Raw genomic sequence first — 26226 nt, 5'->3', positions numbered from 1 at the left:
GATATCTTTTTTAGACCTGCAGTATGGTGGGCCTATCTAGCACATCTTTCACTTCTTTTAATTGGCATAAATGATCATACAATCCAAGATCTTTTACATTAACCACATAGTGTTCCCTATGTATATCTGTAACAATGTGATCAATATCAATTACTGATCCTACAGTTTCTGTTATCCTTGTTGCACTGTTGGCCAACCAAGACATGCCAAAGCTGTGAACGATGTTTGAGAGACTGCTGCTGCTTTTATCTATGATATTTGTTTATATCTATGTCTGCACATAAGACAGTTTTGTTCTTGGGAATTGAAATTTTGTCCAGAAATTTCATTAATTTAGTTGAAACAAATGTCAAGCCACGGGCATGGGAAAGGGAAATGATTTTGAAAAATTTTGACTCCGACTTGAAGTAATTATTAGTTTTGTAAATTTAAACAGGTTATTCTTGCAGTTTTAAGACATAAGAGGTCTGAAACACAAAATCTGCTCTTGAATTTATTAATCAGTTGATTATAAATGATACAATAATAAGTTTACATTTATCTCATGTGTTCAGATTTACTCCATTAGGTCAGGAGCAGACAGAAACCCAGCCACAAAGTGTCGACTGGGTATGGAGTTATCAGCATGGGTAACTGTAAACCAATATTGTTCTCTGACTTATGAACATTTTCCTGAATGATTATAACAGTATTTTTATCAAATTAAATTAAAACTGAGGAGTAGGTAACATACTCCTTGTCAACATACATAAACAAAACACAAAAATACGTGGATAGCCCTCGAAGAAATCAATGTAATTTAGAAAATGAATTTAATTTGGTATTAACATTTTTGGAGGGATGGTACTGGCTAAAACAGCTAAATCATTTCAACTATACCTTCTTGCTGTGCTTCGAGGATTGACTTATTTCAGTTCACAGGTTTGAAGCCCTTAACTTTTTATTTCCTGCATCAAAGTTGCATAGGTGTAGTTGACAAATTTTCCTTTCCCAGAAAGAATTCTGACAATTACAGAGAGTCTTGTTTTAACTGAAGACTGAGTTCGGATAGAATAATCAACATGATCCCAATCATCTGTGTCAAAAACTTCAAGTTCATATCAAGCACTGGCAACTACTCCTTCACTTCAGTCATTATTCGGTTCTATTTTTCTCCTCTTATTGGTCTTAACCCTCTTTTTTCCGTGTTCCTTCCTTTCATCTTCTCCCAGGTGGCATAAAACTTTTGTATTTGTTAACACAATTTCATACAGAAGATGTTGCAAATTAGGATTGACTTTTCTTATGGTGTGAATGGAAGCTAATTTCTTGCCATTTTAGACAGTTTTGCAGAACAAATCTACAAGAGTTTTAGAATTGAAAACGGACCTGTCTTTGATAGGTTGAACTATTACATGAGCTAGCCCTACATCACGAATGGGTGAAGGAGGCAGATGGGGTCTGCCCAACAGTGATGTTTCCAGCGGATCGACAAATGAAATGCTGGGAGAGGCAAACTGTGTGCTATGAAGAAAATGTCTGTATTTTTATAAGTCCTTACAGTCAAATAAATCTGGAAAAAAATCCAGCAGTAGGAACCATGGTTAATGTTTTAAGATGTTGGTGCAGTTGACAAAATTTGACCAAGGATGTTCACCAACTACTACTACTACTACTATTATTATAATTTAGGAACTTTTGGGTAACTGAACATGTATCAATAATTACAGATTTCTATATCTAAAAACAAAGATGATGTGACTTACCAAACGAAAGCGCTGGCAGGTTGATAGATACACAAACAAACACAAACATACACACAAAATTCAAGCTTTCGCAATCAACAGTTGCTTCATCAGGAAAGAGGGAAGGAGAGGGAAAGACGAAAGGATGTGTGTTTTAAGAGAGAGGGTAAGGAGTCATTCCAATCCCGGGAGCGGAAAGTCTTACCTTAGGGGGAAAAAAGGACATGTAACAGTCGCGCGCGCGCATGCACACACACACACATATCCATCCGCACATACACAGTCACAAGCAGACATTGGTGTGTGTGTGTGTGTGTGTGTGTGTGTGTGTGTGTGTGTGTGTGTGTGTGTGTGTGTGTGCGCGCGCACGCGCGCGAGTGTATACCTGTCGTTTTTTCCCCCCTAAGGTAAGTCTTTCCGCTCCCGGGATTGGAATGACTCCTTACCCACTCCCTTCAAACATACATCCTTTCGCCTTTCCCTCTCCCTCCCTCTTTCCTGATGAAGCAACCGTTGGTTGCGAAAGCTTGAATTTTGTGTGTATGTTTGTGTATCTATCAACCTGCCAGCGCTTTCGTTTGGTAAGTCACATCATCTTTGTTTTTAGATATAGAAATCTGTAATTATTGATACATGTTCAATTACCCAAAAGTTCCTAAATGCAATGTAACATATACTGTACAGTTAAAAGGAAGCCACGCTTGATCAAGGTCCGCGTCACTTTCTACTTTTGACCAGACATAACGTCTGAGATAAGAAAGAAATAATAATAATAATAATAATAATAATAATAATAATAGTAGAAGTAGTAGTAGTAGTAGTTGGTGAACATCCTTGGTCAAATTTTGTCAACTGCACCAACATCTTAAAACATTAACCATGGATTCCTACTGCTGGATTTTTTTCCAGATTTATTTGACTGTAAGGACTTATAAAAATACAGACATTTTCTTCATAGCACACAGTCTGCCTCTCCCAGCATTTCATTTGTCGATCCGCTGGAAACATCACTGTTGGGCAGACCCCATCTGCCTCCTTCACCCATTCATGATGTAGGGCTAGCTCATGTAATAGTTCAACCTATCAAAGACAGGTCCGTTTTCAATTCTAAAAATCTTGTAGATTTGTTCTGCAAAACTGTCTAAAATGGCAAGAAATCAGCTTCCATTCACACCATAAGAAAAGTCAATCCTAATTTGCAACATCTTCTGTATGAAATTGTGTTAACAAATACAAAAGTTTTATGCCACCTGGGAGAAGATGAAAGGAAGGAACACGGAAAAAAAGAGGGTTAAGACCAATAAGAGGAGAAAAACAGAACCGAATGATGACTGAAGTTAAGGAGTAGTTGCCAATGCTTGATTATGAACTTGAAGTTTTTGACACAGATGATTGGGATCATGTTGATTATTCTATCCGAACTCAGTCTTCAGTTAAAACAAGACTCTCTGTAATTGTCAGAATTCTTTCTGGGAAAGGAAAATTTGTCAACTACACCTATGCAACTTTGATGCAGGAAATAAAAAGTTAAGGGCTTCAAACCTGTGAACTGAAATAAGTCAATCCTCCAAGCACAGTAAGAAGGTATAGTTGAAATGATTTAGCTGTTTTACCAGTACCATCTCTCCAAAAATGTTAATACCAAATTAAATTCATTTTCAAAATTACATTGATTTCTTCGAGGGCTATCCACGTATTTTTGTGTTTTGTTTATGTTGACAAGGAGTATGTTACCTACTCCTCAGTTTTAATTTAATTTGATAAAAATACTGTTATAATCATTCAGGAAAATGTTCGTAAGTCAGAGAACAATATTGGCTGATAACTCCATACCCAGTCAACACTTTGTGACTGGGTTTCTGTCTGCTCCTGACCTAATGGAGTAAATCTGAACACCGTTGGTTACGAAAGCTTGAATTTTGTATGTATGTTTGTGTTTGTTTGTGTATCTACTGGTTCTCCCAAGGCCATCAGTAGTTCTAATGAAATGTTGTCTACTCCCGGGGCCTTGTTTCGACTCAGGTCTTTCAGTGCTCTGTCAAACTCTTCACGCAGTATTATATCTCCCATTTCGTCTTCATCTACATTCTCTTCCATTTTCAGAATATTGTCCTCAAGTACGTCACCCTTGTATAGACCCTCTATATACTCCTTCCACCTTTCTGTTTTCCCTTCTTTGCTTAGAGCTGGGTTCCCATCTGAGCTCTTGATATTCATACAAGTGGTTCTCTTTTCTCCAAAGGTCTCTTTAATTTTCCTGTAGGCATTACTTATCTTACGCCTAGTGAGATAAGCCTCTAAATCCTTACACTTGTCCTCTAGCCATCCCTGCTTAGCCATTTTGCACTTCCTGTCGATCTCATTTTTGAGACGTTTGTACTCCTTTTTGCCTGCTTCATCTACTGCATTTTTAAATTTTCTCCTTTCATCAATTAAATTCAGTATTTCTTCTGTTACCCAAGGATTTCTACTAGCCCACATCTTTTTACCTACTTGATCCTCTGCTGCCTTCACTACATCATCCCTCAGAGCTACCCATTCTTCTTCTACTGTATTTTTTTGCCCCATTTGTGACAATTGTTCCCTTATGCTGTTCCTGAAACTCTGTACAACCACTGGTTTAATCAGTTTGTCCAGATCCCATCTCCTTAAATTCCCACCTTTTTGCAGTTTCTTCAGTTTTAATCTACAGTTCATAACCAATAGGTTGTGGTCACAGTCCACATCTGCCCCTGGAAATGTCCTACAATTTAAAACCAGATTCCTAAATCTCTGTCTTACCATTATATAATCTATCTGATACCTTTTAGTATCTCCAGAATTCTTCCATGTATACAACCTTCTTTTATGTTTCTTGAAACAAGTGTTAGCTATGATTAAGTTAGGATCTGTGCAAAATTCTACCAGACGGCTTCCTCTTTCATTTCTTTCCCCCAATCCATATTCACCTACTATGTTTCCTTCTCTCCCTTTTCCTACTCTCGAATTCCATTCACCCATGACTATCAAATTTTCGTCTCCCTTCACTACCTAAATAATTTATTTTATCTCATCATACATTTCTTCAATTTCTTCATCATCTGCAGAGCTAGTTGGCATATAAACTTGTACTACTGTAGTAGGCATGGGCTTCGTGTCTATCTTTGCCACAATAATGCGTTCACTATGCTATTGCAAGTAGCTTACCCGCACTCCTATTTTTTTTTTTTATTCATTATTAAACCTACTCTTGCATTACCCCTATTTGATTTTGTATTTATAACCCTGTATTCACCTGACCAAAAGTCTTGTTCCTCCTGCCACCGAACTTCACTAATTCCCACTATATCTAACTTTAACCTATCCATTTCCCTTTTCAAGTAATCTGACATACCTGGCCGATTAAGGGATCTGACATTCCACACTCCGATCCGTAGAACGTCAGTTTTCTTTCTCCTGATAACGATGTCCTCCTGAGTAGTCCCCGCCCGGAGGTCCGAATGGGGGACTATTATACCTCCGGAATATTTTACCCAAGAGGACGCCATCATCATTTAACCATACAGTAAAGCTGTATGCCCTCGGGAAAAATTACGGCTGTAGTTTCCCCTTGCTTTCAGCCGTTCACAGTACCAGCACAGCAAGGCCGTTTTGGTTAGTGTTACAAGGCCAGATCAGTCAATCATCCAGACTGTTGCCCCTGCAACTACTGAAAAGGCTGCTGCTCCTCTTCAGGAACCACACGTTTGTCTGGACTCTCAACAGATACCCCTCCATTGTGGTTGCACCTACGGTAGGGCCATCTGTATCGCTGAGGCACACAAGCCTCCCCACCACCGACGAGGTCCATGGTTCATGGGGGGTGGAGGGGGGGCAACCTGGTAGAGGGAAGAAATGAATTGATTCGACATCAGCAGAGGCAGTGACCACAACAATGCAGGAGGAGACGAGTGGTGGTGTGCAAACATGTAATGCGTGGAGAATTGCCTCAACATTGGACATACCCGTGAGCATGGTGTGTAAAATCCTATGAAACATCCTTCTTTGCTATCCATTCAAAATTACCCATGTGCATGAGTTGCTTCCTGTTGACCTGCGGGTCAATCGGATTTCAAATCACCCAGGCGATGCTGCTCAACATTTTTGATTTTGTTGATTTTTTTTATCATGACTTCCCTATGGACAGACATTCACAAAACACTGTTTAAAAAATTTTTATAAGTCATAGTTTTTTTTCTGGCAGCTGTTTTTACAATGGCGTTTGGGCAAATTTTAGTGGAAATTGACGTTTGCGAAAAGTTTAATTGCCACGTTATTTTAAAAGATATCAGAATAATTCAAAAACCAGTGTGCTCAGCATGAAATGAACTTCAGGCATATTTTTTTAAAATTTTCTATCATGCAAGAGTGTCACTCAAGCTCTTTCTGTAAAGACTCTGAAAAAATTTATCAATCTTCACTTTTTAAGGCCTTCAGTTTTCATGAAGGAAGAAAGACTCACTAATAATAAGTTATCTCTGTGTTGTGTACTTACATAACTACCTGCAGTAAAAGTTGCAGTCCTGAGAATGCACTCTTGTTTTTTCTAGAGCTTTTCAAAACTGGCCAAAACCCTTCTAACATCAATTTTCGCAGGTCAATATCTAAAAATGGACTGAATGAAAACAAGTGAAAATTTTACAGAATGTTCTTTATTCTCATGGCAGTATCTCACAAAACAATTATGACTGAGACTCAACTACATTGAGAGTATTAGAGCAGCAAATTTCAGTAAAAACGCTACCCCTCTACATGCTCGAGCAGTGCCAAATTAGCAAACAAGGGCTTGAAAATTATTACAGTTGACATTGGTCAAATGATGTTTAAATCATTACATACAATAAATGATCAAATATTTATACTTTTAAATAACAATAGGCAGAGATAACAATTGGTAAGAGTTCTAATTCTTAAAATTAACAGTACATTTGTTGTACTACACTTGCGTACAGTATACACATAGGTCTAATAATGTTTCTCCATGTATACAGATTTAAAACTTGCCAGCTGCAATTTTCATTAGGGAGTTAAACAAACATGATATTTCATTGCATAGTTTATCAGTTATGTTGTGTGTTCTACCAGACACTTTGTGAATTCCATTGGAGTTACTTTTCGTATTACTTTCTTTGCAGGACCCAAGACAATAAACAAGTGAATAAGAGTTTTGTAAGTGTAGATCTGAAGTCTCCCATCTTCAACTGTTTTCAAGAATAGTAGATTTTTCAAGTATTGAAATGAGTTGTTTTGTGGGTGAACTAATATGTGAACAGTGCCATAAACAACACTACAAGAAGAAAGTGCATCAAGAATTAATAAGAGTGAGTGACTTGCCAGCTGAAGAACAATGTTTGTTAAAATTAAGAATTTCGAAAGACATTTCTAATATTTGTTATTACCTCAAAGATAAATATTTAGACAAATACAACCACATTTTTGGTAAAAAGTGTTGTGACCAATTTGGTACTCACAAAAAGCCAGTTAAAAATGGTTTGCGTAAAATACTAGTTGAACACCTAAACAAACAAAAAATGTGGATGTTAACCTAATTCCTGGACAAGCTCTATGCCCAACTTGGGCATCAAGAATATTTGTAAATAAACCAGTTGAAAAAGTGGCAATTAGTGTTGAGAATGATCCTGAATTTCTTCCCGGGCCTTTTGAATTGGTTGAGGATGATCCTTTGCATCAAGTAGAATCAATCTGTGACACTCTGGAATTATCTCCTTTACGTAAAATAGCAAAGCTCAACAAAGACCAGTGACTATCAGCTGTACAAAGAAAAACTGATAAAATTACAAGTGCTGTCAAGCGAAAATTGGAAGAATCTTTCCATAATGCTCAGAATGGAAATAGTACAGAAGATGTACAAAGTGAGTATGATATACTTATTACCAAGATGAAAGAAAAATTCAAAGTTTCCAGTAAAGATGACAAAATTAAGATAATTAGCCTCTTGCCAATATCATGGTCAAAGAAAAAAATAATCGAGGAGTTTGGTGCATCTAAATACATGGTGAAGTTAACTAAGCAGCTAGTTATGGATCAAGGTATCTTACCACATCTTTCAAAAAGACAAGGTGCCAACAAAATAAGTGAAGTTGTTATTAATAGTGTTAAAGAATTTTACGAGGATGATGACAATATTCGCATGTGTCATGGTAGAAAGGAATGTGTTTCAACTTGTGATTGACAATGTTAAGGTGCAGAAGCAGAAAAGGTTAATTCTTCTCTCGCTGAATGAACTCTATAGCCTATATAAACAAAAATACCCAGATAACAAATTTGGCCGCTCTATGTTTTGTGTTCTACGACCAAAGTGGTATGTTCTTCCGGGTTCATCAGGAACTCATACTGTATGCGTTTGCAAGCATCATCAAAGTTTATGATGGAAGGAGCAAAGCTTAATGCAAATTATAAAGCCCTGATAGCTTTCATGGTATGTGATATTGATAATGAAAAATGTATGCTTAACATATGTGCAGGATGTCCTGGACCAGATACCCTACTTCATATCTTAAAAAATGAACTTGACATCTTGCCTGGTGAAGTAGTTTTCAAACAATGGATACAAACTGATAGAGTTGAGCTTATTACACAGGTAACGCCCAGTGAGGAATTTTTACAGTCTCTTGTCGATAAGCTGGTGCTTTTAAAATCCCATCACTTCATCTCAAAAGCTCAAGTTCAATATTTTAAGGAAACAAAAGATAACCTGAAAGAAACCCATAGTTTAATGATTGGCAATTTTGCAGAAAACTATATGTTTACAGTACAGAATGAAATTCAAAGTTTTCACTGGACTAATGCACAAGCGACACTGCATCCGTTTGTCATCTACTTTACAAAAGAAGACAACGTGTGTTGTAAATCTATTTGTGTAATTATTGACCACCTAGAACATAATACCACAACTGTGTATGCATTTCAACATCACCTCATTAGAGAAATTAAGAATATCATACATAATGTTGAAAAGATAATCTACTTTAGTGATGACGCAAGCAGCCAGTACAAAAACAAGAAAAACTTCATTAATATCTGCCAACACAAAACTGATTTTGGTTTACCAGTAGAGTGGAATTTCTCTGCCTCATCACACGGAAAGAATTCTTGCGATGGGATACGCGGAACAACAAAAAGAGGAGTTACACGAGCTTCCCTTCAAAGACCTTACACAGAACAGATCCTGACTCCACACAATTTGTTCAAATACTGTCAACAGAATATTACTGGAATTATATATATATATTTGTTTGTTCAACTGAAATTGAACAAATCAAAACAAAGCTGACTGAGAGATTTGATTGTTGTTTACCTTTGAAAGGAACAAGAAGCTATCACAGATATGTTCCCATAAGTGACAATCAAATAAGATGTTTTGTTACTTCCAAAGACCCCAACTTTGATGACCATCAAACTTCAATACTTTTTACAAATGTATCATCTTTTACAAATAATGATTTTGTTGTTTGTATGTATGATGAGAAGTGGTGGCTTGGAAAAATTGAAGAGAAAAGTGAAGATAACAATGATGTTTTAGTGCATTTCTTTCACCCTTCTGGTCCAAGAACTGCCTTTCAACTTTCCAAAAATGACACTGCTTGGGTGCCTGCAAATAAAATAGTACGAAAGCTGACTCCACTGGAACTCACAACAGTGTCTGGTAGAACATACAACATAACTGATAAACTATGCAATGAAATATCATGTTTGTTTAACTCCCTAATGAAAATTGCAGCTGGCAAGTAGTTACAACTGAAGTTTTAAATCTGTATACATGGAGAAACATTATTAGGCCTATGTGTATACTGTACGCGAGTGTAGTACAACAAATGTACCGTTAATTTTAAGAATTAGAACTCTTACCAATTGTATCTCTGCCCATTGGTATTTAAAAGTATAAATATTTGACCATTTATTGTGTGTAATGATTTAAACATCATTTGACGAATGTCAACTGTAATAATTTCAAGCCCTTGTTTGCTAACTCCCACTAAAATTTCCCCAACTGCCATCATAAAATTGCTGCCAGAAAAAAACTATGACCTATAAAAAATTTTAAAACAGTGTTTTGTGAATGTCTGCCTATAGGGAACTCATGATAAAAAAATCAAGAAAATAAAAAATGTTGAGCAACAAATTTTATTCATATTGGGTGATTTTAAATGGATTGACCCCTGCCAGCAAGAGAGACCTTTGCTTTATAATTTCTTGCTCACATATAAGTGGAAATGATTGGCTGTGGAAGATTTTGTGGACAGACGAAGCCCACCTCCATTTAACAGGCTATGTCAATACACATAATTGTCGAATATGGGCAACAGGAAATCCACACACAAATCAACCAGTACCACTTCATCCTGAAAAGGTCACTGTGTGGTGCTTGTTTAAGGCATGATTCATCATAGGGCCATATTTTTTCAAATCAACAGGTGCTTCCATCCTGTTACCTGTACCATCACTGGTTAAGTGCTATGAGTGTCTTTAGGGCAACCACATCATTCCAGCTCTCTACCAGCGTGGATGTATGAATGGGATCATTTTTATGTAAGATAGTGCACCTCTGCACATTGCAAATCCAGATAAGCAGCTGCTGAAGCACCATTTTGGAAATGCTAGAATTATCAGCCATCATTTCCCTATGGCCTGGCCATCCTGATCTTAACTTCTGGCTGTGGACCTCTCTGAGAGATGATACGTTCAGTGTTCCAATTGTCAACTTAGCTGCATTGAAGGCACACATTGTGCAACATATACTGAACATGACCCCGGAAACACTTCTATCAGTTGTGGTACAAGCTATTTCTCGATTTCAACTTGTTGCAGCAAATGGTGAATAGCATATTGAACATGTTTTGTGCCAGTCACATGGAAAGTAATAATCCAATTTGATTTTGATTGATGCTTTTTATGCAGTTTATAGCCTCAGGACAATTAAAAACCGATGTGATTGATGGTTTTTAAGCAATTTTTGGCATCAGGAAAATTAAAATCCGATTCAATTGTTGATTTTTGTGCGGTTTTTAGCCTTGGGACAATTAAAAACCGATTTTTCCCATCCGATGTGATATGACCTAGCCACGGTGGATGGGTTTACGTAACTAATAGTATCACACCTGTACACCATACACACAGAGCAGTACTATTTGTTTAATGTCAACGTACAGCTTCAGTATTGTTGTGTGATTCATTTGTCATTTGTAGTCAACCACTATTAAATTATGTTGCTTACAGTGGCATCTATTGCTAGCTTTTGTAACTATTTATCTTTCTTCTGCCATATGTTTGCTCCCTTCTCCAATAATATTCCGCTGCGATTTGATCGCATTCTGAGCAGTGGTGTTATTTCTATCATGGTTTGAAAATTTATCTTCAATTATAATCACCCTATATTTTGGGAATTGGTAGTTCAGCCTACATAATACACAAATCATTACTGAAAATAGGTGCACCTGTTTAAATATATAACTCAATAAATAAAGTTGAAATGTTCCAGTAAACTTTTAGGGCTTTTAAGTAATTCCAAAAATATGTCCTTGGTTGGACCCAAAAAATATGGTAATATGTCCTGGATTGGAAGAATAAAATGGTGAGCCTACACATACATGATCCTCCCCCTTTAAGGAAGACATTATTCTTTGCCATCTCATGTATGAATAATGTTATATGTTTCTGGATCTCAAACCCAGAGTTCAGTGATTAATATTTCTATAGTTTAAAGATGGAAATTCAGCTCCAAACTGGTGTACAATGATTATTTGTGACTGACACTTTAGCCAACTGTTTTGATGAAACGCTGTTAGATCTCTTTGAGTTCCTGTGTTACTTGCCCACGTGGTTTCTTTGAGATTAACGTACCTAACAAGAAAGCTTTTTGCTATAATTGAATCAAACATTCATGGGCTGACTAGATAAGTTTAGCGGGGCTACATGCTGTAGAGGTTTATTCTAAAAAATGATCTATTCTTCCATCCAATGACAACATGTATGTGATCATATGACCCCACGATCAAGTCACAATGCTTTTGCTCACGAAGCCACATCTGTCGATAGTCCCAAATGATTCCAGTGCAGCATGCCCGCCATCAGCCATCGTTAAATATCATCTGTGTTTTGTTGCCCTACATATACACTTCATGATGCTCTGAAGGCGTGGTTCATAATGGCACCATAACAATTCAACTAAGTGCAGCTGCTCTCTTGAATAATATACACAGTCCCAATCAAAACTATTTCCCGTCTCACCCACTATCACTACCTCTTTACTTGTGAAATCCCTATGTAAATGCATTATAATTCCTCTTGTCACTTGGTTCACCCTGCACTGGGTTACAAATTCTACTGACCTGGTACACCGACATTAACATTTCCTGCAGCTTTGTGTTTACACCTCAGCCACGTCTACTTCCTCAACATCAATACATTCTTCTTCTTTACATTTTTCACACTTTTTACACCGCAATCACTGTTGGTGTCTGCTACGTATTCCATACACCTACATACATTATTATCACAGTGCTCAAAGAACAAATAAATGACGTTCTAGTTTTACCTAATTGAGATGTCAAATTCGTTCACATATTGTTACACGAAAACAGGTCTCAGTTTGCATTAACTAGGAGCCAACAATGCAGTTTTTTTGTATACTCTACCATACACCATTTTATTAGTTAAATGCGTAAAGTAATTAATGTGCCGGACATACTGCTGCAATCTGTGGAACATGACATCCAGCTCCTTGTCATCAGCTTTACTTATAACTTGTGGAACCCATGTTGGCTTCGTTGTCAAGTAATTCCTCTTCAACGGATTCCTGAAAGGCAGTGTATCCGTCATACTCACAACAAACAATATACACAACAATCATCAACTCCAACAATTCGCATATCAGCTGTTCTGATAAGAGTAGTTTCTGCATCATTCTTACCATGTCATTTTCCTATCACTCCTCTGTTCTTTTTTAATACAGCAGCAATTTTCACAACAATGTCAAAAGCTTACGACACACAACAATCCCTCGATGTCCACCTCACTGCAATGTATGCGCCCTTCACTACTCCAGTTAACTCAATCGAGTCACGGAGCAGTATGCGTCTGGGGCTATCGTCAGGTAGTCATTTGTTTTTTTTGGTGCAGCCAACCTTTTACTTAGCCGTGTGTGTTCCCGTCTCGCGGCACCGACAAACTGATTTCAGCGCGTTGTGTTCTTGATTACAACGTCTTGCGTGTATAGGATCGTTTTATTTGCATTGTTACTTGTATTCTGCCTTATTTTTGTTCATTCGAAGTATTGGGTGCGGTAAATGTTTCTATTGCTGCTTTAGTATGAATATTTTATTAGGCAGGTATTACACTGTCAAATTAACTCTGACAAAAAAAAAAAGTGATCAAAAGGTTCGTTTAAGCAGCTGCCAGACAGCTTGACGTCCATGCGCTGAGCTGAAAATGCGTATAAGCAATGTCCCTTCCCGCTTCTAGTTAGTGGGAATGTGGCTGTACGGTGTACTATCAGTGGGAGCAAACTGCCAGATTCGCGCCTGCCTCGCTTCACGTGTGAGTTTAGTTTACGGCGCATTTTTCAATCGTTTCGAACTATTGCAGTTCCCGCTTTCAGCTCTTTCACGTTTATATTTCATTGTTAATAGTAGGGAAAGTATGTCAGGTGCTTATCCACCACTATACTCGGGAATCTATCCAGAAATTGGAGGAAAAATGCAACGACCAAACACGGAATTCTACGACGTCGTAGCTGCGCATGAGCAATAAAGCATGCAATTAGCAGAATGCCGAATGGTAGCTGGTGAAACGAACCTAAATATTCATCGTATCTCTATTGACAAAGATCTTTGACATGGCGTAGGCATGGATATTACAAAATGAAAACGTAGTGAGAAGGAAAGGTAAATGTCAAATCTTTGTCACAGGATCCTGACATGACAACTGACACAATAAAACGAAAAACATGTCCTGAAACCAGCTTCTCAGAAACATCCTTTGGAGAGTGTATTAACAACATTCAAATTCCATAAAAAAAATCTTTTTTTTTTTTTACTCACACTACGTAGTGGTTCTCTGAAGACACTTTTCGTTATAAATCAATAAAAGTACAACATTAATGGAGAATATTGTTTTACGCTATAGAAAAACTTTGCCGATTATTTCGGTGCGTAGTGCATAAATATATTGCATGTAAATTATCAGAAAATGGGGGGGGGGGGAATGTAAACGCTGTCTGAACATACCATACAGTACACTGACATTCTGGCCACAGACGCAGAACAACAATTTCAGGCCGGTGGGGAGAGGCTCTGATTTAGAACTTTTCCACGCGTAATTGTCGCCGTCATAGGTGTTTTGAAAACAATCAATGTTTACGTCACTATGTTTATACATGTCCAAAGTGTGATCTGTATGAATGAGAGGGTCGGCCTAGCTTTATTGTGTGTACATGACTATCGCTTAATCACTAGGTTATGAAAACGACTAGGAAAGAAATCATAATTTTCAAAGCCCCCGCAGAAGACGGGGATAAAAATGGAGAAGATGCTTACAAGGTCACCTTGGAGGAAGCCGGTATCACAGCACATATTGTTCCAGTGTTAACGTTTGAGTTCTTTGATTTGGATAGATTGCGTACAAAACTACAATGTCCGGAAGAATACTCAGGTATGCCATGTAAACTAAGAAAGTTACTTGTCACTGTAAATTTCTGATACATGGAAATTTATTTGGTTGTGTGTTACCTCCGATGTGTGCTTAGATTACCTACTTGATAATTTTTCACGTTTTAAGGCAAGCAGCATAATCAATTATTATTTGACATTTCGATATCGTAATTGTTTATTTGGTTTGACATTTTGATGATTTACATACACACAAGTGTCTGCACAGTTAACATTTGTTGTAGGAGCATGGTCGGTAAAATATTGTAAACTCTAATTATCTGATATTTTCTTTGTGTGTTCAGTCATTTTACTTAAGGCCTTCTGTGTACTGTAAATGCAGGAACATAATGTCAGTTTATGTGCAGAGCAGATTTGCAACCATTTTTAAAGGTATGACTTTGGCATTTCAGTATCCTTATACAGGATGCGTTTTCCTTTACACTTCGGTGTATAATTTGTTCCTAAAGCCATTTTTTGCTTAACGTGCTAGTCTTGTTTTAACGTAGTGTGTAAAGCCCCACTGTAAGCTTTAGCCCATATGTAATTTAGGTCGCGCTGTAAACTTTGAGTGCAGATATTTAGAGAAGCACTCACAAAGCATAAAGAGTAATGATGTGCAAAGCAGGAAAAAGACATATTGATTATCAGAAGAAATAATTGTTTAGTGTGGAGGGTGAAAGCATAGACTCAATGGAACTAATGGATAGTGGCTTTTGCCGGCCGCGGTGGTCTCGCGGTTCTAGGCGCGCAGTCCGGAACCGTGCGACTGCTACGGTCGCAGGTTCGAATCCTGCCTCGGGCATGGATGTGTGTGATGTCCTTAGGTTAGTTAGGTTTGGGTAGTTCTAAGTTCTAGGGGACTGATGACCACAGCAGTTGAGTCCCATAGTGCTCAGAGCCATTTGAACCATTTTTGATAGTGGCTTTTAACGGTGTAAAATATCTGACAGTGGCAAAGTGAAGCGAATATGAAATGCATGCAGGCATTTTTAATATTTGTGCATAGTCCTATCCAGAAATGAAATGTGGATGAAATGCACTACAGTCAAGAAGACTTGAAGCTTTAGAAATATGGTATTAAAGAAGAGTGTTTAAGATTAGCTGACTATATCGGATTACTACATCTACATCTATACCCTGCAAAACACCTTGAGTTGCATGGCAAATGGTACATCCCCCTGTAGCAGTTATTGGGGTTTCTTCCTGTTCCATTCATGCATGGTGCATGGGAATAATGATTGTTTGAATGCCTGTGTGTGTGCAGTAAGTATTCTAATGTGACCCTCACGATCCATGTGTGACCAATATGTAGGGGGTTGTTGTATATTCTTAGAGAAATCATTTAAAGCCAGTTCTTGAAACTTCATTAATAGGCTTACTTGGGACAGTTTACATCTATTTTCAAGTCTCTTCCAGATCAGTTCCTTTAGTATCTTTGTGACACGCAAATGAAGAGTTACTGATATCAATTGGGGACAATGATGTATATGGCACAACTTGACTAAAGGAAGGGGCGAAGGAATAGTTGATTTGATAATTTATGAAAGTGGAAAGGGGTGAGCAGAATAATAAAGGAAGATCAAGGATTGACTACAGTAAGCAGGCTCAAAGGACTGTGAATTAAAATAGACAATGAGGAAGACACTTGCAGAGGATTGACTAATGTGGAGAGATGTGTTGAACCAAATTGAAGATCACAACAACAACCATTTGATGCAGAATGCAGGCACATAATTTTTGGACCATCAGTTACAAACTGTATTAAAACATAAATATTGCAGCAGATAATAACATATTGTTATAACATTTTTCATGTTCAGATAAGTTTTATAAGACGTTTCAGGAATTTGTGAAAGTTTGAAAAATTATTGTGCAAATTGCAATGTATTGCAGGGTTGATATTTACAAGTCCTCGTACAGTTAAAGCAGTTGCTCTCTCTCTGGAAGGGAAGACACCATCACATTTTGGATGGAGAAATGCATATGTCGTAGGTGAAACTACTCGTAATGTACTACAGAGAGAACTGATAATGGAAGGCAAGGGAAGCAACACTGGACATGCTGTTGCCCTTGCTGAATTTATTCTTTCAGGTATGTTTGTTGACAGTATGGCAAGTTGCCTTTATAGATATGTTGCCCCATGAGATAAGTCGCAACGTATTAGTTCAAACACTACTGATTTTTCCTTCAGAATGTAACCAGAGAAAATATTTGATTTCAGTGACAGCACTTTTTCTCCACTTGTTTCTCAGAAATGCAGGGGACAGAGGGCAACCACCTGCCACTCCTCTACCCCTGTGGAACACTATCAGTAGAACCTGGAGGTGATCGCCTAAGTGGTGCATTAGCAGTTGGTGGCATCCATTTGGATCCTGTGCCATCATATCGCACTTGTCCGCATCCTGACATTGAACAAAATTTGAGAGCTATAACCAAAAAAGGACTACCAGAAATTGTTGCCTTTTTTAGCCCATCTGGAGTTCGTTTTGCGGTACCTGTGTTTCGGAAACTGGGGATTGACTTGGCTACACTCAAGGTTTGTTGACATAATTTTTCTTGAAAAACTGAGTGATTATTTATTAATTTATATAGTAGTTGTGTTTGTCTCTAGTGATTATTTCTCTTTGATAAATGAAAAATGTGATTTGCAGCTCATTGATTAAATGTGGAGCATTCTTCTGCCATTACATGAAAAATTAAGCACTTGCCATTAATAGAAAAATACTGGTTTTTTTTTTTTTTTTTTCATTAATAATGTAACACCTGCAGTGAGAATGGTGGCTTGCTACTCACCTTATAAAAGGGATGTCACCTTATAGAGGAGATGTTGTGTTGGCTACAGGCACTGCAAAAATACAGTAAAATGTGAGCTTTCATCCAAATGGAGTGCTTCTAAAGTAGAAATAGAAGGGGAATGAGGGAGGGGGGGGGGGGGGCAGAGAGAGAGAGAGAGAGAGAGAGAGAGAGAGAGAGAGAGAGAGAGAGACTAATAGGTGAGCTGGTGGAATAGAAGGCTGTGTAGTGCTGGAGTGGGTGAATAGAAGGAGATAGATGGGCGAAGGGCTGGTAGGGCTTAGCAAACATTGAGGCCAGAGTGGTTAAGGAAATGTTAGGATATATTACTGGAGAGCTCCCACTTGAGCAATTCAGAAAATCTGATGTTGTTAGTTAGGATCCAGATGGCATAGCCTGTGAAGCAGTCATTGAAGTGAAGCAAGCTGTGTTTGGGCCACCCAGTTGCTGAACACGCAGCCCTACACAGTGTGCTTTACTTCAGTGAATGCTTTACAGCCTGTGCCATCTGGATCCTTTCTTCCATCACCAGCTTTTCTGAAACTGCGTAGGATGGAACTCTCCCAGCAATATATCTAATGTTCTAATACCCCCAGCCTCAACCTTTGCAAGTCCCTTTCCTTCACATGCCTATCTCCTTCCTTGCTCCCACTCAAGCACTACATTCTCTTCTATTCCACTAACAGACTCACTAGTTCCCCCTGCTGGCTCAACTTGTATCTTTTCCCTCCTCTACTTCTCTCCAAACAATGTATGACTTGACAGAGATCTTGTCAGTGGTAGCTGGTTGTCGTGTGCCAATGTGCTACAGCACACTGTGATTATTGCACTAAAATTATACCATTTCTCTTTGAATGTGAATCTAAAATTGCACTAAAATTATGCCATTTCTCTTTGAATGCGAGCCATGAATTGCACTAAAATTATATCATTTCTCTTTGATTTTGAGTCAGAAATTGCACTAAAATTACACCATTTATCTTCAGATGTTTGCTGGTATGCAACAGAAATGAACAAAAATGTGTTTTGTAGTGCTCTCTTCACAGTAACTATAATCCAGTGTCAATTGCTGAATGATGGTCAGCCATGCTACAGTCACCTCAAACGAGGGACACAGCTGTCTGATTTCAGGTGTATGCTCTGATGTGGCATCATCCCTTCTGGCACTGTGAGCATTACTTTACTCTCAGCACCAAGTCAGTATTTTTCTGTGAAACTGCATTTGGAATATTGCTCAACTGTACAGCATGAGGGATTTTCGAGGAACTGTCGTCATAACCACACTGAGGCCAAGTAGTTCAACATGCCAATTGGCAATTTGTGGACCTGAGTTTGATTCTTGCTATTACTAACATCCCCTCTCTTAATGTTGAACTATTTACTGTGGAATTTAAATATATTTGAACAATTCAATGTATGCATGGCAAATTAATGTTTGCAATTTAGTTATTATTACTACCCTTGTAGGTCAAAAGGCTACTGGCTAGACAGTGGTAAAAAAAAGCGAATATTTGAGGAAATTCAGTATGAAAGTGTTTTCTGTAGACAATCTGCTAAACAGGCTCTTTTCCAGTAGATCCTTGTAGCAGAAAGTGAAATTTAAAAGAGTTAGGGAGGCCTACTTCGAATGTAAATCTAACAACAGAGAGGCGTGGGATGAAGCTCACTAATTTGACTTACGAATCATGGAAATGTCACAGCACTTGCAAAATATTTTGATCAGCTTCTTAATTGTAGAGAACCAATCCCTAAGTTTGAATACTCAAAAATTCATGAGAATCTAGAAAAACATTTACCCTCAGTGATTAAAGAAATTGAAGAAGTTACTAAAATCTGATGAAGCTAGTGGAATACACTCTATTACAGCAGAATTTCTGCAGTTGTCTTTACCAAGAATTAAAAAATAGACTAAAATTAATCTTTGGGAAAATTTGGAAGACAGGGCAATTCCCAAGAGAGTAGAAGGTGGCCTTGGTACATTCACTGCATAAGAGATGTAATAAATAAGATATTAACAATTACAGTGGTATTTCTTTGCAGCCATTTGCATATAACACATTTTCCAAGATTATACTAAACAGAGTAGGAACAACAGTGAAGAGTAATTTAGGTGAATATCAATGTGGTTTTAGGAAGGGCAGATCATGTTCTGAACAAATATTTAATTTGGAAGTCAGTCATTTGCCACAGACTTTGAATGATGTTCATTGATTTCCAAACGGCCATTGAGTCCATTGAAAGAAAATATAGATAAAAGCAGCCTGATATCCCTTTCAAGTTCCTAGAATATTTTGCCTGAGTGGGCAATAGGAAAAATTAAAATGCTCTCTAAAGGTATACATGTAGAGTCTGAAGGCCTTTTAAGGAGACATAACCACGCTGTGGCCGAGTGGTTTAATGCATGGACTGGCAGTTCAGGAACCTGGGTTCAATTCCCATGTTTATCATCTCCCCCCTCTTGCAGTGTTAAACTATTGATCATAAAATTTATATACGTTTAAACTGTTCAGTTATATGTAAAATTAATATACTGGCAGGGGGCCACCGCATTGTAGCAAATTGGTAAAATGAGTTGCAACTGGATTTCAGTTGTAAAAACCAGCATTATGATTGTTCAGGAAACATTCCATCTTTGAAAAATAGCCCTGTCATCCCTCTGGAAAATCCAGCCATGCAATAGTTTCTCCATCTGAAAAAGGAGGAAGAAGTTGCTGGATGTTAAGAGAATACAGAGGGTGAGGCAAAACTTTGTAGTTAAGTGAGGCAGCATGGGTGACGATGCTGTGCAGAAGTAGCTGGGGTGTTTTGGAACAAAAACACACCCTTTGTAGTGATGGGGCAACCTACTGCTTTTAACAGTCGATTGACCAAATGAAACTAGTCTCTGCAGCCATGTCAGCTATGTGAATCATTTTTCACTCACTCTTAGTTTTTAACTGATTTCAATTACTATTTCAGGTTTTTCAGTTATACATGAACCAAGACTAGGGTTGCCAACTTTTCTGGAAACCAATGACACATCTTAGTTCAAGGAGAGCTGAATAAAAAGTATATTTCCAAAGATGAAATATTTCCCAAATTTGTGAATTTATTTACCTGGACAGAGATTTTTCATTCTTCTGGAATTAAATATAGGTTTTTGGTTGATGTCAAAAGGGCAACGCCCAGCACTACATTATAAACTTGTGTTTAAATAAAGAACAAATTACTTTTTTATTAAAATTTATTGACCCTCTGTCTCTATCTTCCTGCTGGCTTGCATCTCTCACTGATAATTCTCTTTAATAAATGCTGAGGTGATGTGACACATAGGGTGTAATATACAGTTTTTAAAATTGATTGGTGACTTAATCACTTGCTTTTTGAGTAAATCCTGTCATTTGTTGGAACAGTTATTATTATTAGTATTTCATGTGAAGTATTTGTCACCATTTGTTAATTTTCTTTAATTTATATAGTTTCATAATATTGATCATCCTTTTAGTTACTGTGCACCACAGTGAATTTATCTTGAGGATCACTTTTTATCCAGCTGTATATTTTCTTGCATTCCCATACCACTGAGCATTTTGACATTTTGATTCAGACATAGTTTAATAAGCCACAGCTGCAAAACGAATTCTTTACAGACGAATGGAAAAACTAGTAGAAGCCGACCTCGGGAAGATCAGTTTGGATTCCGTAGAAATACTGGAACACGTGAGGCAATACTGACCTTACGACTTTGCTTAGAAGAAAGATTAAGGAAAGGCAAACCTATGTTTCTAGCATTTGTAGACTTAGAGAAAGCTTTTGACCATGTTGACTGGAATACTCTCTTTCAAATTCTGAAGGTGGCAGGGGTAAAATACAGGGAGCGAAAGGCGATTTACAATTTGTACAGAAACCAGATGGCAGTTATAAAGAGTCGAGGGGCATAAAAGGGAAGCAGTGGTTGGGAAGGGAGTGAGACAGGGTTGTAGCCTCTCCTCGATGTTATTCAATATGTATATTGAGCAAGCAGTAAAGGAAACAAAAGAAAAATTAGGAGTAGGTATTAAAATCCATGGAGAAGAAATAAAAACTTTGAGGTTCGCCGATGACATTGTAATTCTGTCAGAGACAGCAAAGGACTTGGAAGAGCAGTTGAATGGAATGGACAGTGTCTTGAAAGGAGGATATAAGATGAACATCAACGAAAGAAAAACGAGGATAGTGGAATGTAGTCGAATTAAGTCGTGTGATGCTGAGGGAATTAGATTAGGAAATGAGACACTTAAAGTAGTAAAGGAGTTTTGTTATTTGGGGAGCAAAATAACTGATGATGGTCGAAGTAGAGAGGATATAAAATGTAGACTGCCAATGGCAAGGATAGCGTTTCTGAAGAAAAGAAATTTGTTAACATCCAGTCTAGATTTAAGTGTCAGGAAGTCATTTCTGAAAGTATTTGTATGGAGTGTAGCCATGTATGGAAGTGAAACATGGACGATAAATAGTTCGGACAAGAAGAGAATAGAAGCTTTCGAAATGTGGTGCTACAGAAGAATGCTGAAGATTAGATGGGTAGATCACATAACTAATGAGGAAGTATTGAATAGGATTGGGGAGAAGAGAAGTTTGTGGCACAACTTGACCAGAAGAAGGGATCGGTTGGTAGGACACGTTCTGAGGCATCAAGGGATCACCAATTTAGTATTGGAGGGCAGCGTTGACGGTAAAAATCGTAGAGGGAGACCAAGAGATGAATACAGTAAGCAGATTCAGAAGGATGTAGGTTGCAGTAGGTACTGGGAGATGAAGAATCTTGCACAGGATAGAGTAGCATGGAGAGCTGCATCAAACCAGTCTCAGGACTGAAGACCACAACAACAACATAGTGTTTGCTATTAGGCAAACACTAATTCACAGACAAAAAATTGAACTAAAGGCTAGTTAAAGACACTCAGCAAAAATCAAATATCGGAGTGACAATAACAACTCAGAACTAAAAGACATCATTGTCGCCGTTGACTGTGTAAAATAAGGCCAAAATTGCAATGGCAACAATAAATATTTTATACAGTCAACAGCGACTATGATGTCTTTTAATAAATATTATATGACTGTGAATCCCAACCATGAGAAGTTTATTAGACTCAGAACTACGTGCACAGGGGGTCAGGCAACTCCAATTGTCTCTCTGAGCAGTGCAGAGGTATGTGAACATGATTACATACTGTTTACAGTGATGATTAGATGTAGGCTAAACTGTGAAATTGAACTACCAATGTGCAAATGTGAAAATACTTATTTGTGCTCATGAAATGATACTTTTCACGGGGTGTGATATGTAAACTTTCTTGTGCGCATGGGTGCGATTAGTACCCACGTAACAGGTGACACAAGTTGTTTGCACAATATACAGGATGTACATAAAGTCCGGGAACACTTTCAATTATTTACTGCACAAGAACTAAACATTGTACAGATGTCATACATATTGCATTTTGAAGAGAAACTCTGAAAGCTTTTTTTCAAACATTCGATATGCGAACCATGAGTGAGCCGGCAGACATCAATATGGTAATCGAATTCTTGCCATACCTGTCCCAGCATGGCATCGTCGACTATAGCAGTCGCTTCCCATATTCTCTCCCAGAGCTCGGCTAATTCACGTGATGGAGGCGGTACATCACCAGATCTTTAACGTGTGCCCACAGAAAAAAGTCACACAGTGACACAGAGTGAGATCTGGTGATCGGGAAGGCCATTTCATGAAGCAGCTGTCATCTGTAGCATGACTGATCGAGCGATCCGGCAGCTCTGTGTTCAGGTACCCACAAACTTCACGATGAAAATGGAGAGGAGCCCCATCCTATTGAAACAAGAACGGAGAGTCCAATTGCATTTGAGGCATCAGCCATCCTGCAACATGTCCAAGTAGGAGTATCCAGTGACAGTGCTTTTGGTGAAGAAGCCCGTACAGTTTTCAACGTGACAAGGCACAAAAAAAGGTTTACCTTTGGGAAATCACGCTCAGATTCAATGCATTCGTGTGGATGCTTTGCACCCCAGATTTGACAGTTATGCCTGTTCACTTTCCCATTAGTGTGAAAAGTGGCTTTGTCGCTAACAATTAGGTGATCAATGATGCCATCCCCATCCTCATTCAATTGTTGCAACTGTGAACAAAACTAAAAACTCTTGTCTTTGTCTCATCATTGAGCTTCTGCACAAGCTTCAATTCAAATGGTTTCATAGACAGCTTCTGTCGCACGTCTTTCCTCGCTGTCATTCGAGCCATTTCGAGTTCATGGGATGCAGGACGCACCGTTTGGACTCCATATGAATGTCTCTCGCACACACTTCACATTCACTGCACTCACTCTGGGACGTCCCCTTCTCTTTACCGGGCACAAGCCACCCGTCCTCACTAATTTGTTGTGCCAGTGGTAAATGGACTTCCTTGTTGTTGGCTTCTTACCGTACTTGGTTCTAAATATCCGTTGAACATCTGTAGCACACTTGTTTTTGTCGAACGCCACACACAGAAAGCTCGCTGCGCACATGAACTCTCCATGTTTGCGACTAGCCCTGGCTATCAGTAAATTACCAAACCATCCTGTGACGGTATAATGAAAAAAAAAAAAAAAAAAAAAAAAAAACTTTCATGGTCTCTCTTCAAAAGACATATGTATGACACCTGTGCAATGTTTGGTTCTTGTGCAATAAATAATTGAAAATGTTCCCAGACTTTATGTACACACTGTATTTATCTCCCACACAAATAAATAGCTGAATAAGTGATTTAGAGCTCAATTCAAGTGATTTTTAATTAACAGGCATCATCACAGCTTTTCGTTACAATCAAATGCATACCATTGCTAAAGTTTGGCAGTGTTCCTGTCTTCTCCATTTACTCCCAAGGGAACTTACCAATTAACTTTGTAATCCAAACAATACTCCAACTTAATTACTTGTGTGTTTATTATATTTGGGACACCTTCATCCTCAGCAGTACATTAATCAGTTTTAATTGATGAAAAGACTTAATCATTACACTACATAATTAAATGAGCATATATACTGCTTACTTTAACAATATTATGAAAAAGGTGACATGTTACACATTGAGCTTTCAGCCAAACCTTTCTTCAGAAACACACACACACACACACAATCAGGCCTCCCCGCACGCACACATGACCGCTATCTACAACAACTGAGGCCAGAGTGCAACACTCTTGAAAGCTGTTGAGTTGGAAGAATGAATATGTGGTTCATTGGATAGAAAAATTGCGTACTTATTTCACTTGAAAAAGAAGAATAAATCATTCATCAGTGCGCAAAACTGCAACAGACTTTGTTGATTATTTTCACTTGATTGCTCCCACGGACTAGTTTAACTCAAAAGAAATAAGCTAATAATAATCTAACCAATACATAAAACTACAACTGGCTCGAAATACCCACAAAATAGCAGCCCAAGGTGTTGGAAGTAGCAGTAGGGTCCACTATGACATCATCTGCTATTGTCAGGCTGGAAATTGGGGAACAGACCTTAGTCCCAGAGAGCTGTCGGAAGTTGGCCCACATGACGCGGGACGGACATGAACTATTAAAACAACTAGTAAATGAAATCCAGCTTGCTTTTGTGCTAGCCTGAAGAATGCAGCGACACTGCGCACACAACTGTTTATAACAAATACAGTTTGCCATCATAGGATGATAGTTAAAAATGTGGAGAGCAGATGTTCCAATCACTACCCCTTGGACAACCAGCAGCAACATTTTGTCTTGATGGCCTCCAATAAGCTCATTGTGTGATGTCGATAGTTTGTGACGGTTTGCCTGTTACAAGCGTAATCTTTTGGCACTCAGCATCATCTTGTATTTTTATGATTGGGTCTTTTTCCTTTTTTGGTGGTGATGAATCCATGTTTCCACTACTTGCTTTGCTACTTTTTTTGGGCTCATTGTTGTTGGGTGGCTAAAGAAGTCATCTGGATTTGTCTGAAACAGCTGTAACATTTCCAGTACCCGTCAGGTTAGCCAAGAGTGCTAATGGGCTGCTTCCTGGATTCAGGTAGACGCACCAGCCCCGGATCAAATCCGCCCGGCAGATTGACGACGAGGGCTGGTGTACCGGCCAGTCTGGATGTGGTTTTTAGGTGGTTTTCCACATCCCCCTAGGTGAATAGTGGGCTGGTCCCCATGTCCTACCTCAGTTACATGACACTCAGACATTTGAAACACTATTTCGTGATTTACACTAAACGCAGACAGCTGGGGTACACTGATCCCATCTCAGGGGGTACAGGATGTAGGCAGGAAGAGCATCTGGCCACCCCTTCAAATTAACCATGCCAAATCCGATTGTAACCATGCTGACCCTGTGGAAACTATGGGACAAGGCACTAGCTAAAGAAGAAGGAGAAAAAGAATAAGAAGAAGCTGTAACATTTCCACTGCTGCCTCGGTGCAGTAGTCATTTAGAACGGCTGTGAGAAGCTGTGGAACACAGCAGGTGGCACCCTTTGTCATATTCAAAATATCACACAACATATTGAAAACTAATCCATAACTGATATTCACTTTTTCCACTGCTAAGTTTACTGTGATACACCTATCTTTGAGTGTGGCCTCCACTTTTCTTACAGTTCCCAGTTCTTTGCATAGGGATGGTTTGTCACTTCATTTTTCGTCATTGGTCTTGTTTGACCACATTAGTAGCACCTGCACCTGCCTAACAACTGTGTCATGTAACTATTTACTGTTGCTATTCACTTCATCAATTCAGCATGGATTGTTACAGTTTTGTTCCCCTTCAAATGGTGAAAACAAATTACCGCATGATACTCCACATTATCAATGGACTGCATCATTTAGTTTTGGCTTCTCTAGTGGCATGGGTAGAGTGTTGTTGCACAGGGATTTATACATGTACCTGCAAACAGTCAAAAAATGAATTATGTAACTTTATTTTTACGAAGTGATAATCGGACTTTAATGATTACCCATCTACTACCACCCTGCCTTTCTTGTGCATAAGAGCAGAATTTATC

The 26226-nt window shown here is 38.4% G+C and overlaps 2 protein-coding genes across 4 annotated transcripts in view; one reads left to right on the top strand and one right to left on the bottom strand.

Moving 5' to 3' along the window:
* Positions 1-14072, bottom strand: part of LOC126356227 (bridging integrator 3-like) — a 61586-nt gene extending 47514 nt beyond the window's left edge. The window contains exons 1-2 of one of the 3 annotated variants that reach the window (XM_050007045.1): positions 12673-12814; positions 12451-12558 (exon numbers count right to left, since the gene is read on the bottom strand). In XM_050007045.1, coding sequence (XP_049863002.1) covers positions 12451-12558; positions 12673-12680 — 116 coding nt within the window. In that variant the 5' untranslated portion in view covers positions 12681-12814. Of the gene's footprint in view, positions 1-12091; positions 12262-12450; positions 12559-12672; positions 12815-13987 lie in introns of those variants that run through there. The other 2 variants (XM_050007047.1, XM_050007046.1) reach the window with 2 other exon arrangements.
* The window catches only part of LOC126356229 (uroporphyrinogen-III synthase-like), a 33712-nt gene continuing 21130 nt past the window's right edge, over positions 13645-26226 (top strand). The window contains exons 1-3 of the mRNA XM_050007048.1: positions 13645-14411; positions 16304-16501; positions 16663-16946. Of these exons, the coding sequence (XP_049863005.1) occupies positions 14219-14411; positions 16304-16501; positions 16663-16946 (675 nt within the window). The 5' untranslated portion in view covers positions 13645-14218. The remainder of the gene's footprint in view (positions 14412-16303; positions 16502-16662; positions 16947-26226) is intronic.

The sequence above is a fragment of the Schistocerca gregaria genome, chromosome 3 (assembly GCF_023897955.1).
Source record: "Schistocerca gregaria isolate iqSchGreg1 chromosome 3, iqSchGreg1.2, whole genome shotgun sequence".
NCBI classification, from domain to species: domain Eukaryota; kingdom Metazoa; phylum Arthropoda; class Insecta; order Orthoptera; family Acrididae; genus Schistocerca; species Schistocerca gregaria.
This window is presented reverse-complemented; position numbering and strand designations above follow the sequence as displayed.